At 39.3% G+C, this 14,793-nt stretch overlaps 1 protein-coding gene across 2 annotated transcripts in view; it reads left to right on the top strand.

Annotated features, from left to right (window-relative positions):
• The window catches only part of Rspry1 (ring finger and SPRY domain containing 1), a 48,685-nt gene that overhangs the window by 9,571 nt on the left and 24,321 nt on the right, over window positions 1-14,793 (top strand). For both annotated transcript variants that reach the window (XM_087595169.1, NM_001100945.1), the window contains 4 exon segments: window positions 5,098-5,599; window positions 11,933-11,985; window positions 12,589-12,701; window positions 14,508-14,634. In XM_087595169.1, the coding sequence (XP_087451295.1) occupies window positions 5,250-5,599; window positions 11,933-11,985; window positions 12,589-12,701; window positions 14,508-14,634 (643 nt within the window). In that variant the 5' untranslated portion in view covers window positions 5,098-5,249.

Genomic DNA, 14,793 nt, shown 5'->3' with positions numbered 1-14,793 from the left:
GTGAGTATAACAGAGCTGAGACTTGTACCCAGGTCTGATTGTGATGTCCATGAACTGTGTTTGTGCTGTAGGTGGCCTCTGGTGGCCTGTGTAAAATATGTAGCTGAGGGTACTTTCTTGAAACAGTGGTCTTTGGAGAGAGAACACATTTTCTTTAAAGGCAAAACAAAGTTGTTTGAAGTGTAATTGTTTAGCCTTAGAAGCCGAGCAATAAGTAGTCACAGCTTCTTTCCTATAAAAATATGTCATGAGTAGCTCCCATTCCTAAGAAAGAAGCTAAGCATTTGTAATAGTGAAGGAATCTGAAGGAGTTTATACTTTGCATATGCATGTTCCATGGCTTTAAGTCTAAAGAATATGGCCATTTAACGAGTTGTTTAAAGCTAACTGCTCTTCCTTTTCTCTTTGTATGTTTCATGAATGGTCCTCTGTGTAACACTTGATGGGTCCTACCACCTACCTCACACCTGGTCATCACAGTGTTTTGTTAAGAAGTCTCTAGCTGGGTATAGTGGTGTTTACCTTTAATTCTAGCATTTGGGAGGCAGAGGCAGGAGGATCTCTGTCAGTTTGAGACCAGCCTGAGTTCTAGAACAGCCAAAATTACATAGTGAAACCTGCTTTGAAAAAATAAACAAAACGAAAGAAAGAAAAGTATCTCTAGTGTTAAAATCATTGAAAACTTTTAAAAAGTCCATTTCACTAGGCTTCGAGTATTATGTTCATGGTCAAAGCTACTTGGGAGACTGAGGCAGGAGGATCGCTTGAGCCAGGGATTCAATGCCAAATTGTATGTGGACATCTTAGTGAGATTAGTAAAAAAGAAACTTTTTAAAAAGCCCTACACTGCCTACCCCACCCCAACCCCAGAAAACATATCCTGTCTAGCAAACTCACAGTGAACATCTTTTTCTGGGTTATTCAAGGAAATAGCTTTTTTTGGGAGATATTGACCCAAAGTATACATGACTTCAAATTCAGACATGGAAAAGAAAAACAAACACCTTTAATTTTCCCCTTCTCACTTCAAACGTAGTCAGGTTTTAAAGATACCTGCATGTATGGGATATCTTCTAATCACTTTGAAATTACAAAAAATATTGAAATTTTTAAAAGTTTACATTAAGAAAATAATCTGCATTTGTGCAAGCTTAGGAAAATAATTTAGGTAGAATGAATTCCAAGATTTAAGACTCAACAAGTTGCCTTCATCATAGACACTAAAGATTTAGTTGTTATGTTATACGTGTTTACTCGCATGAGTTGTGTGCACAGTGTTATTCACAGGAACCCTTGGAAACCAAGTTCAATGGAACTGGAGTTGCAAGTGGTAATGAGCAGCTGTGTGGGTGCTGGAAACCAAACATGACTCTCCTGTGAGAGCAATAGGAGCTCTTACCAGTCAGCCCATCTCTCCTGTCCCTTAATATTGTTCCTTGTAAATTATGCTAGATAACTTTATATCTGATGCCATTAAACTGTAATTTTTATAATTGTTCTGCCTCCTTCGGGTCTTTGTTTCCTGGGACTTAAGCTTACTTTGACATTCTGAGATCATTTTAAAGTTATTTTTAGTGCCAGACTGTCCCTTGCTTAAGTATGGCTTCCCCCACTTAATGTTTCTGTAAACTGAAGCCGTTGTTTGTATCTTCATTCTGCTTCCCATACTGATGATGTATAAAGACTCTGTGTATACTGCAGAAGTTACTGAGCTTGGTATCTTACCCTAGTGACCCCAGCATTCAGGAGGCACATGAAAGAGGATTGCTGTGAGCCCAGGCCAGCCCAAGCTGCAGGCTGAGTTTAAACTAGTCTGGGCCACAGAGATGCTGTCTCAAAATAAAATAAAATAAGCCAAAGAATAGTATTCGTGGCCTCAGATAAAAGGAAAAACTAATTTCTGAGTGCCTAATAATTGGTGTAGAAACAAACAGATGTGTAACAAAAGTTATTGGACAAGAAAAGCCAAACATAATGTGCACTCAATCTTACATATTTAAGAGTCTTGCTATATGATCCACAATGGCCTTTAAAAACTCATAGTCCTCCTGTTTCAGCCTCCTGAGTGCTATAATTTGCAGGTATGTGCTACTAGACCTAGTTTAGAACATGCGTTCTTAAATATCACTTGTTTTTTTTTTTTTCAGAAATCAGCATGGTTTATAAAACTATATCTATAAATATTGATATTTATAAAATATCTAACATAGATATATTTACATATTATGTGTATATTAGATTTATAAATATGCCTTTTATATGTGTTATATATTTACAGATATATATTTTATATTATATTTATATAAAATATATAAATATATAAACAAAATTTATAAACTGTGTGAAATTATTTCTTGTTTCTTTCTCTGTTCTTTTAAGCACAGAAAACTCTTGATTATCTAGTCTCTGGAGGAGGAATTGTCCCCTGGCCTTCAGAGTAATAGGAATGTTATGCAACTTTTTCTAGGTTTAGTATGTGTTTTATGTTAAAAATCTATTTCCAGCTGAGTCCTTATGTCATGTTCTTACCTATATATTCAGTTACATTCTTTTAAAGTACAAGCTTCAAATCTTAAAGGCAGCCTCAGCCTCAGCCTCAGCCTCAGCCTCAGCCTCAGCCTCAGCCTCAGCCTCAGCCTCAGCCTCAGCCTCAGCCTCAGCCTCAGCCTCACTGGTTTGAGGAAAACAATCTGAGGGCAGATGGTATCTCTATTCCCGTACCTCCATTCTGTGGGGTACTTTGTGAAATTATGTACACCTGTGTGTGTGTGTGTGTGTGTGTGTGTGTGTGTGTGTGTGTGTGTGTGTGTGTGTGTGTGTTTATGTTACATGTATAACATTTGCACGTTGCCTGCCCTAGATTTTTTTTTAACCTCTAATAAAATTGCCCTCAAACCTTAAAGAAAAAAATTCTCATCTCTCTTTCTTTCTCTTTTTTTAATTTTGTTTTTGTTTTTATTTTTCCTGAAATAGGATTTCTCTGTGTAGTCCTGGCTGTTCTGGAACTTGCTCTGTAGACCAGGCTGGCCTCAAACTCAGAGATCTGCCTACCTCGGCTTCCTGAGTCTTGGGATTAAAGGGGTGTTCCACTACACTCAGCCTTTTGTTGGGGTTTTTATTTTGTTTGTTCTTACTTTTAGCTACCATCCTTTTTTCTGTCTCCTACTTCCAAGTCTTTTATTCCAGAACCTAATCACATGTTCTCAGATCAAGGAAGAGCTGTTTCTATCATTTATGATGGTAAGCACATTGGATGGGACGAAACTAGCCATCCATGGACTCACTGAGTGCAGGGACTGTGCCTTCCCTGTTTCTGTTCTAGTCCCAGCCCTGGTGCCTGGCAAAAAGTGCTTAGAGTGTTTTCAGGCAAAGGTAATCAGTATATTTTATTCTTAACTTTGTAACAACAGACTAATCATTGTGAAGAATGTAACTTCATCATGAATTCACAATTTTCTAAACAGTCTTGCTTATGTAATAGAAAAATTTTGTCTACAACCACTTGCATGATTTCTATAAATATTCTGTGTGTGTGTGTGTGTGTGTGTGTGTGTTACATGTGCATATTCCCTCTGTCTTAGTCAGGATTTCTATTCCTGCACAAACATCAGGACCAAGAAGCAAGTTGGGGAGGAAAGGGTTTATTCAGCTTACACTTCCACATTGCTGTTCATCACCAAAGGAAGTCAGGACTGGAACTCAAGCAGGTCAGGGAGCAGGAGCTGATGCAGAGGCCATGGAGGGATGGAGGCTTGCTTACCTTGCTTTTTTTATTTTCATTTTTTAAAAGATTTATTTTGTTTATATGAGTACACTGTAGCTGTTTTCAGACAAACCAGAGAGGCTATCTGATCTCCATTACACATGGTTGTGAGCCACCATGTCGTCGCTGGGAATTGAACTCAGAACCTCTTAACTGATGAGCCATCTCTCCAGCCCCTCAGCTTGCTTTCTTATAGAACCCAAGACTACAGATGGCACCAGCACACATTGGGCCCTCCCACCCTTGATCACTAATTGAGAAAATGCCTTACAACTGGATCTCAAGAAGGCATCTCCAGGGAGGCTCCTCTCACTGTGATAACTCCAGCTTGTGTCAAGTTGACACACAAAACCAGCCAGTACACCCTCTGTGGGTATATAGAGGCCAGAGCAGAATATGGGATGTCTTTCTTTATTGTTCTCTGTTTTACTTTCTTGAGATAGAATCTTTTACTGAACCAGAAGCTGGTCTGGTTCCTTGGGATCTACCAGGTCCTGGCTCCCACTGGTGGGTTACAAGCACATACTGCCCTGACCAGTCTTTTATGTGGGTGCTGGAGATTTTAACTTGGGGCTTACCCACTGAGCCATTTCCCTAGCCTTGACTTCTCTAAATTCTTGAGTGATCCTCTTTTAAAAATCAGTATAGTTTCCATCATTTAAGAGAAACATTCTTTTATTATTAGACAGCAGCTATGATATTAGTATCATAACTTTTTCAACAACAGACATCTGTAATTAGGTATTTTATTTGAAACATATTAAGTTGTCCCATATGTTTAAATAAAGGACATGATTCATTTTAATCACAGAAGGAACCTTTGAAAATGTTCCACAAATTTTTCAAATGTTTTTTGTAGAGATAAGAACTACATACATATTTTTTAAACATTGATTAGAACTCCTGTGGCTTATAAGGATGTGGCTTAACATAGTGTAGTGCCTGGTAAAAAGGGGTTATTGGTATTGGTAAGATGGCTTAGTAGTAGGTGAAGCACTTTCTGTGTAAGTCTGGTGACCTGGATTCAGTGCCCGAGACCCACATGCTAGAAGACAGTTAACTTCTGAACATTTTCCTGTGGCCTTCTTATGATTCCGTGGCATGGACTTTTTCACACCCATGCACATACCGAACAATCATTTTTTTAAATCTAACAGTAACTGGTCTTGTTATTTCTGTAATCCACAGATATCTTTACATTGGGAACCTATAAGAATATCCAAAGGTGACTCTTCATTATAATGCGAATGCCATTGAAACCACACTAGCACAGTTTGAGCAATTGACTGGGCAAGATCCTCTGTTAATTTCCCTTCTCTTTCCCTCTCTTGCAGAGCTGCCAGTGTATGGCCAGCATTCCCAGTGGTTAATAATGTTGGAAACGAGCTGCTTGACCTTCTCCAGCCTTCAGTTGTTAAGAATGAATAGAGTGCAAGTTCAACTCCACATTATGAAGACAGTACTCGGAAAATTGAAAACTATCTAAATGATTGTCTTTGGTTGGGCTGTGTTCTTAGCAAGCAGAAGCCTTGGTCAGGGTCTGCTGTTGACTCTTGAGGAGCACATAGCCCACCTATTGGGGACTACAGGTGCCACTACTACTATGGGTAATTCTTGCATCTGCCGAGATGACAGTGGAGCAGAAGACAGTGTTGACACCCACCAGCAACAGGCTGAGAACAGTACAGTCCCTACTTCGGACAGTAGGAGCCAACTTCGGGACCCTGTTCGGCCTCCAAGGAGAGGCCGAGGACCTCATGAGCCAAGGAGAAAGAAACAAAATGTGGATGGGTTAGTGTTGGACACACTGGCGGTAATACGGACTCTTGTAGATAAGTAAGTATCTGACTTACTATCGCCTCCAGTGTCATGGAAAGTGTCCTGCCAGGAACCACCACTTTTGGACTCCTTCCATTGATTTAGGATATATTTTCTAAGCCTTGTGCTAATAGGCCAAGAGAGAATACTTATTTCTCCTCTGATGGCAGAGTAAACAAGGTTTGATGTTTTTACTTGCTATCATCTACTCCTGTCTGGAAAGGTTTGAACATTTCTGTACAGAAAACTCGATTTACTTTTCTGATTGAAAGTATGATCTTTCAATCAGGAGGGAGTACAGTACCTATGGAGTGAGTCTGTATTACTTAAGTAGAAAATAAGGAAATGTTTTCTTGAAAATTACTATGTTTGCCTATTTGTTCTGCTGACCATATACTCAAGATGAGTAGTCTTACCAAGACTGGCCACATGCAACTTGTGTAGGCTGTTAAGGACAATGGGCAACAAGAGTTTAACCCCTCTATTCTACTATTTCTTATTAAGTCTCTTAGATCCATTTGGGGAAATTATAAGATGAAATGAGGCACACCTGGGCCTATGTTCTCTTTTTCCTGCTTTGTCTAAAAGCAAAATCTCAATTTGAATGACAGCGAAGTTAAAGGGCATTGTTCAGACTGAAAAGAGTTCAGTTTAAGGTAATTTAATAAGTGCATACATTTTAGACCATTTTGGACCTAGATTAAAATTCTGGCCCATTACTAATTTTATGACATTCAGCAAGGTACTTTTACAATCCTTTTTTAATAAGAATTTTTATTCTTGTGTAATTTGTGTAAATGGTCTAGTATAATGCTTTATATAAAAAAGAAAGAAAGAAAAGGAAACGCTCAATAGAGGGCAGTCATTTCATAAAATTAAGTTCTTTTTACTTTATGCCCTGATAGAAAATTTATAGGTATTTAATATTCACATTAATAAAAGTACAGTTTTATTTAGTTATTTAAAACTTGTAAGAAAAGAACTCCTGTATACCAAAAATATACAAACAAAATCTTAGAGCTGGATTAGCCGCTTTTGTACAATACTGAAGTATTTGTTGATCTCCAAGAATAATAATTTGGGGGTTTAGTGATATTTCCCAGTGGCTAGAGTACTTGCCTGATATCCATGTAGCTCTCTCTCAGGTCCAACCTCCAGTAACACACCAGTTTTGTTACTTCCAGTAACTAAAGAAGAATCTTTCTTTAAAAAGTTATCCTTCATCCTACAGAATTAGAATGGGAAATTATCCTTTCCAAATAAGGAAGTAAACCGCAACATTAAGCACATTGAAAAAATACGTGGAAAATAGATTTTGCTGTATTTTAAAGGCAAGTGTCTAAGGTTATAAAAGCAAGGTGGAAAGAAGCCTTAGTTCCAAGTTCCAAGCAAATACTACAAATCGTAAGCATCCTTGTTAATTAAGCTTGTGATTCACATAAGAGAGGCAAGGGCACCAGGTAGTGTATTGGTGTTGCACACCTTTAATCCTAGCACTCAGGAGACAGAGGCAGGTGGTTCTCTGTGAACTCAAGGCCGGCCTGGTCTACAGAGTTCAGGACAGCTTGGGCTATACAGAGAAAACAGATGGGGGTAGGGGGAGTCAAGAGCTGTATGTTTGAACAAGGTAGCTAGTAACAAGCTAGAACAAGGTATGTAGTAACAAGGTAACTTTTACTTAAACCTGACTCCATGGAATGATAATTCGAAAAATAAAACACACACACACACACATATATACATATACATATATATACATATATATATATATAATAAAAGATGACAAAACAGAATTGGGACAGTTCATAAACATGGATATGTAACTTGTTTTTGTCTCACTTCAGAGGCTTGAATCTAGGGCCTGTGGATATTAGACATGTACCCTACCATTGAACTAATCACCACTGCTTTTTGTATTTGTTAGTGTTAAGTTACCCTTGCTGACCTTGACCTTAGTATATAGCCCGAGCAAACCCTGAACTTGCAGTCTTTTTGTTTTAGCCTCCAGAGTAGCTGGGATTACAAGGGTGACCCAGCTTTATGGTTTAATTTTATTATATTTTATTCTTTTTCTATTAATGTATGATGTGTGAATGTATGTGAGTGTATGCACATGAAGTCATGTGTGTGAGTGCCCGTATATGCTTGCTATAGATATGGGTGAGGTGGTCAGAGGACAACTGTAGCTGTTTGTCCTTACCTTCTCCCTTGTTTGAGACCTGTCTCTTGCAGTTCTCTCTGCCAGCACCAGGTTAGCTGGCCTGCAGACTCGAGGATGTCTATCTCTGCCTTTCGTCTCACTGAGAAGCTGGGGGATTGCAGACTTGCATTATTGCACCAGACTTTTATGTGGGTTCTGGGGAATCAAATTCAGGTCCTCACACTTCTGCTTTAACCACAGAGCCATTTCCCCAGTCCTGTGGCTTGATTTCAGAAGATACTAAAGGATAATTTATAACTTAGAAAGTTCTCGAGATTGTTAAGATGAAGTAAGACAGAACTGTGAAGGACAGGACAAAGGGAATTACAGATGCGAACGTGGCAGTTACCAAGTAGTCCTCGTTGTCTTCTCTCCTTGCTCACTCCAGAAGGAAAGTGATGATACAAGAAGGCAGCAGGTCCCCAGGGCCATAGAGAGGGGCTAGGGAACAGTTTTTTATGCTGTTGGTTTCTAGTTCTCTACAACTCCATTTCCAAATAAATTGCCTAACTGCAGCATGCTTTTATTTATACCCAACTTTCTTGTTGTTGTGGCTATCTAATTTTAATCCTTTGTATTTTGTTCTTCAGTTCTGAAAATTTCTCAGCCATTATTTTTTTGAATATTTTTGTTATTCAGTATTTGGTATTGGAGTCCTTCAGTATTTTCCCCAATATGTATATTCCCCCTGCTCCCTTTTTGAGAGAGGGTCTTGGCTATGTAGGTTAAGCTGACATCAAATTGAGGATTTTCCTCCTGCCTCAGCCTCCTGAATGCCAGAGGACAGGCATGTAAAAACCACACAAGTCTGCCATTGCTCCCATCTAATTCATTCAGTTTCTCTTTATGGCATATTTAGATTCTTTTTGTTTTTTAGTTTGTTTATTTGTTGTTTTTTCATATTTGCTTCTTGGCTTTTGTTTGGCTCTTTTGTTTTCATGTCTTTTTGTTTTGGTTTTTGTTTGTTCAAGTCAGGGTTTCTCTGTGTTGCCCTGGCTGTCTTGGAACTCTTTCTGTAGATTAAGCTGGCCTTGAACTCAGAGACCTGCCAGCCTCTACTTCCCAAGTGCTAGGATTAAAGGCATGCACTGCCACCACCTCCCAGTTCATGTCCTTCTTATAGGTATTCCTGCAAATATATTTATTTTAAAGTTCTCTTATTTACATATTTTGAGTAGTGACTTATGTTGTTAGTGACCTCAATATTAGTTATTTTTACATGTTTGGAATTTTTTTCTGACTTCTCTTTTGCCTCTCTTTTCTGAGACAAGGTCTCACAGTGTAGGCCAGACCGGCCACAGTCAGATCTTCCTGCCTCAGCCTCTTAAACTGAGCATTTACAGGCATATGCCATCGTATGGCTGCAGATGCCTTCTGAGTTTTCCCTCACTTTTGTATATGCCTTTGTGTTGTGCATATTCAGAGAGGCTAGCATGCTCTCCCCCAACCTCCAGGTAAACCTTATTGAAATTCTGTAAAGAGCTAAGGCCTGAAGCACAAACTTGGTTTTGCCAATTTTTAAGTAGGTCACTGGAGACTTGTACTTTATTTATCCCACTTATAGCTCAGATTGTCATCTTTCTTTCTTTTAAATATTTACTTATTTTGTTTTATGTGGATGGGTATTTTGCATGCAAGCACAGAGTGTGTACCACATCCATGCCTGGTGTGATGGATCCCTGGAACTGGAGTTACAGACAGTTATGAGCTATCATGTGGGTCCTGGGAATTGAACCCGGGTCCTCTAAAGGAGCAGCTTCTTAACAGAAGAGTCATCTCTCCTGCTCCTGTCATCTAATTTTCTTAACTCTTTTTTCTTTTGAGAGGGATCTATTACCCAGATGTACTTTGTGCAATTTCCTCACCCTTCCATAGATGAAGCATTTCTGTCCTATTACTAGCAGAGCATCCTCAGTCCTCCATCCAGTTCCCAACCTACAGCTCAGTAATCCTCGGCTTGCTTTCTGTCTGCCATCAGAAATGTCTGCTCTGTCTTTGCTTCTTGGGGCATTTACCTTGTTTGAGCAAAGAGATGTCTTTGTAATCTTTATGTACCCCCTCTTCTTTGTTGTCTCTGTTACATTCTATTATTTTCCTCCTCCTTAATTTTATTTTCTGCATCACCCACCATATCAGTATATAATCAGTCATTCGACTGTTCCAGTTTCAAGCTTTTGTTTGCTTGCATCTGTATTGATAGAATATCTGTAAACAAAAGTTTGGGGGTGGATTTTAAAATGTACATAATTATACAAACTTTTTAAATATCTTTCTTAAAGTATTATGTTTGAGGCCATATGTAAATCAAAACTGCTTCTGGCTGCTACAGAGAATTGCTTTTTATGCTTGAAAGTCTTGAAAATACCATGTTTTGTCATATTTTCATATGGTAATAGCTGCTTAAGCAAACACAGAATTTTCTTATTGTGAATAGCCTATGATAAATAACAAGAATGTGCCCTGATTGTAGACACATGCAAAAGTCTCTCTAAAGATGTTAGGTCTGTGCATACTTGACCGTATTGTTGGCACATCATTCTTTGGGCATGTATACAATAGTTATATTGTTTTTAATTCTTTTTCTTTTTTTTTTAAGTTTTTGAGACAGGAGCTTCTGTCTCTATTTGTAACCCAGGCTGGCTTTTAACTCAGGATCTTTCTGTTTCAGTCTCCTGAATACTGAGATTACAGGAATGTGCCACCATGTTCCACCTAAAACGTGTGTGTGTGTGTGTGTGTGTGTGTGTGTGTGTGTGTGTGTGTGTGTGTGTGAGAGAGAGAGTGAGTGTGTGTGAGTGAGTGTGTGTGAGTGTGTGTGAGTGTGTGTGAGTGTGTGTGTGTGAGAGGGAGATGTGTGAGTATGGGTACTTCTGGGACATGATGTACTTGTAGAAGTCCGAGAATAGCTTTGGGAGTCTCCTTCTGCTGTAAGATTTAAGGGTGGAACTCAGGTCAGCAAGTTTGCTCAGCAGACACCTTTACCCTTTGAGCAATCTCACTGGTCCTAAAACATCCTTTAAGTGATAACTAACCCATCTTGTGAGTGGGCGCGGGAGCATGCCAGCAGTGAGCACCTAGTGAGCATCGGAGATGAGCTAGTGCTCCCACATCTCAGTTACTCCCAGGATTAAATGAAGCAAAGCAATGGTTTTTATGTTTGTTTGCTTGTTTTTTCCATGGTAGGAAAACAGAAATCTGGGGCTGTAGCGATGGCCTAGTGGGTTAACTGCTCGCTGCTCAACATGAAGACCATTACTTGTCAAGCTGAGCATCCTGAGTTCTGAACCCCAGCACCATGTAAAAGCAGGTGCATCTGTAGTCTAGCACTGGGGAGAGCAGACAGATGGCTCCGAGTGTTCACTGGCCATCCAGTGTAGCAGCAGTGGTGGGCTCCATGTTCCGTGAAAAACAGTGCCTCAGAGATTAAGGTGGAGAATGATAGAGGAAGACATTGGCCTTTGCTGCACACTTGACTGCACAGAAAGGAAACAGAAATCCATAACTTATAAACAAAAAGTGAATCCTTAAGCAATTTGAAATACCACTGTTTGGTAGACAACAGCAGCAAGATGTCCTGAAACACCACTTTAGCATTCCTGGGTGCCGGTGTGAAAACCCAGTAACATTTAATTGCTTTCTAGAGGAGTTATTAAGTAATTCCTTTTGCTACATTTTGTATTCTATTACCATTTTATGAAGTTTAAACAAATAGTGATAATTTTTCAGAATCCGTTTTTTAAGTGCAGTGTATCTGTAGGCACTCAATTCCTAAGTCATCTCCCATCCTACCGCCCTCTTAAGGTTAAGTGTGAGGGAGATGCTGTCGGCTTTCCTGTCACGTGTCAGCTGGCCCCGGGCCTTGAGAAATAAAGCTGAGAACTCTAGTCCCCAGTTTTAGTTCTGTGCGCTCACCTTGGGTCACAGAGTGGGTCCTGTGTGTCCCTGTCTGCTCACGTGGCTTGGGAGCTGTCACAGTTACTGGAGGAGCACATAGGGCATATATTCTTACAGTTGCAGCCGTGGTTCTCTCTTCCATCTCTTTAACATTCACTCACGTTGATTTCTTCTCTTTCTGCTCCATCCTTCCAGTTTGACTTTTATTTGGAATTACCATTTACCTAAGGTTAATGTCTTGAATGTTTGTTTTTCAGTGATCAGGAACCTCCTTATTCAATGATTACATTACATGAAATGGCAGAAACAGGTATTTTAATTTTTTTAACTTTTAATACTTCATGATGAATTAATAACAATGAAAAATGCATAGCCACCCTTTTAAAGATAAAAGATCTCAAAAATGCCCACATGTAACAGAAAATCCTGGCTGTATGGAAATTTCCTGTACAAGTGTAATAGGTACCATATATCACATCCTCAGTGTAGAACGGCATGTCTCAGTGATGGTTGTATCTCATTTGAAATTAGGAGGTAAGATTCATTTTACTGATGGGTCTTTTGACTGTACTTGTCCTTGAATGGGGAGGACAATTGTTCGTCTTTAGCATCCTACATAAGTATCCTTCTAAAATAGAGCTAAGTGCTGACTTTGCTTAAGTCCTATACAACAAAACTGTTTTAATCATAATCTAAGAATCAAGGCCATAGATTAAATTTTCTCCCTCGAGTCACCAGACACCTGGAATAGAGTTCTGGCTACATCGTATGACTAGAGCTTTATGACTCTATCCATGTCAGCCTCTAGTTTCTTAAAGCCATGGCATAAAATAAAGTGTTTTTAATCCTTTTGTATGTTTTCATGTTGCCAAAGTAGCGATTCCATTACATAATCTTCTTGGTTTGCTCTTAGATGAAGGATGGTTGGATGTTGTCCAGTCTTTAATTAGAGTTATTCCATTGGAAGATCCACTGGGACCAGCTGTTATAACCTTGTTACTAGACGAATGTCCATTGCCCACTAAAGTAAGTTAAACTGATCTTTACAGAGCTGTCATGAACGTCATCTGTGCACAGGAAGAATAATCACTGAAGCATTTGATACACTCTGTGTATTTGAGATCTGCTTTATTGAGTAGTAGCATGAACATCTTTATTACTAATGAAGTGTCATCACCTCTGTCAGTAGGTTTTAGTTTAACATTTTTAATGTTTAAAGTAGAGTCATTTGTATTTGCAAGGACAGTCTTCACTTGAAAACTAGAAGAAAATGAGCAGATTTCTATCTGAGTAACTTCCTTATAACAAAGGTTTTCTATTACGAGGAAAAGTGCTGTGCTGAAAGCCCTTGAGTCTCACTCAAGCATTTAGAAGTTTGCATAGCCTCGCTTATACTCTAACTGATCACAGATATTAAACTTTCACGGCTTTGCCCTCTACCCTCACCAGGCAGGCTGCTTCCATGCACATGCTCTGCTCTGCTCTGCTCTGCTCTGCTCTGCTCTGCTCTGCTCTGCTCTGCTCTGCTCTGCTCTGCTCTGTTTGAGACAGGGTCTCATTTTGCAGCCTTCACAGTTGTACAACTTATTTTGTAGACCAGGCTGACCTCAGAAATCTGGCTGAGTGCTGGGATTAAAAACACATACTATCATGTCCATACATACTCTTTTAAATGTGGATTCTGATAACTTTTATTTGTATGTTGAAGTTTCAAATACTCTATAACAGAGAAATACCGTTAGCCTAGTTTTTATCAGCATGGGCATTACCTGACTTAATCATCTTTGATTTGCCTCAGAAATTGGTGGGATTCGTTCTTGCTTGATACAGCTTCTTGTAAGCCAAGCATGGTAGTACATGCCTATAATCCCAGCACTCAGCAGGTAGAAGCAGGAACACCAGGAGTCTGTAGCAAGCCTTGGTGCTTTGGTTACATAGCAACTTTAAGGCAGCCTAGACTACATGTAACCCTGTCTTAAAAGAAAAAATCGTATAGTGGCTTATGCCTACAATCTCAGCATTTGGAAAGCTGACGTAGAGGATTGTATAAGCTCAGGACCACCACGGACTGTATGCCAACCTGGGCTAGACTGAGGCCTTGACTTGGGGGGGGGGTAACTTTTTATTTCAGCATCATTAGGTCATAATATATTTTGGTTTATCTTTTAGGGTTTGTTGTTTTAAGTCAGGGTCTCACTATGTGTCTTTGATTTCTTTTTGAGACAGGGTTTTGGTGTATACCATAACCTTGTGTAACCCAGTTTAGCTTTGAGCTTACAATCTTCATGCCTCAGCCTCCTGAGTCCAGAAATTTTAGCTATGTTCTACCATAACCAAGTTACTGTGCTTAATCTTTGAAATTTGAATGGGTTTAATCTGGTTAATGATTCAAGTATGTATGTATGTATGTATGTATGTATGTATGTATTAAAATGACTTGATGTTACATACAGCACTCTGGAGGCTGAGGCAGGAGGATTGCTACAAGTTCAAGGCCAACCTGGGCTACATAGTGAGTTCCAGGATAGCCGTGGTATATATGGCTATATGTGTGGCTATATATCCCAAGACTCCACCTCAAAAAACAAAAGTATGAAATATGTATTGACTATAACTGGTACATTTTGGATGAAATGAAATCTGGCACTGAGAAAACTTAAGGTTAATCAGATATTTCCCATTAATTAATGATATCATTATTAATGAAATAATTTTATAGGATCATTCTAAGCTCATTGAATACCTTTTTGTAGCCTTGTTTCCAGGAATTCTCTTGGGAAAATAACCTGCAGAATATGTATTCATCAAATTTATTTGCAACTTTTTTTATAGGATGCACTCCAGAAATTGACCGAAATTCTTAATTTAAATGGAGAGGTAGCGTGCCAGGACTCAGGTCACCCTGCCAAACACAGGAACACATCTGCAGTCCTGGGCTGTTTGGCTGAGAAACTAGCAGGTAACTCTAGCACATACTTGTTTGACACTGAGACGTCTGCATGCAGACCACTGACCAGACCTCTTAGAGCAGAAAGAAGGAAAGAAGCTGAATAGAGTGGCCAAGCCTATAACCACAGCACTGTAGGACAAGAGGTTAAGAGTTCAAGGCCGCGCCACC

The sequence above is a fragment of the Rattus norvegicus genome, chromosome 19 (assembly GCF_021556685.1).
Source record: "Rattus norvegicus strain SHRSP/BbbUtx chromosome 19, alternate assembly SHRSP_T2T, whole genome shotgun sequence".
In the NCBI taxonomy this organism is placed as follows: domain Eukaryota; kingdom Metazoa; phylum Chordata; class Mammalia; order Rodentia; family Muridae; genus Rattus; species Rattus norvegicus.
Note: the sequence above shows the minus strand (reverse complement) of the source record. Positions and strands in the feature narration are given on the sequence as shown.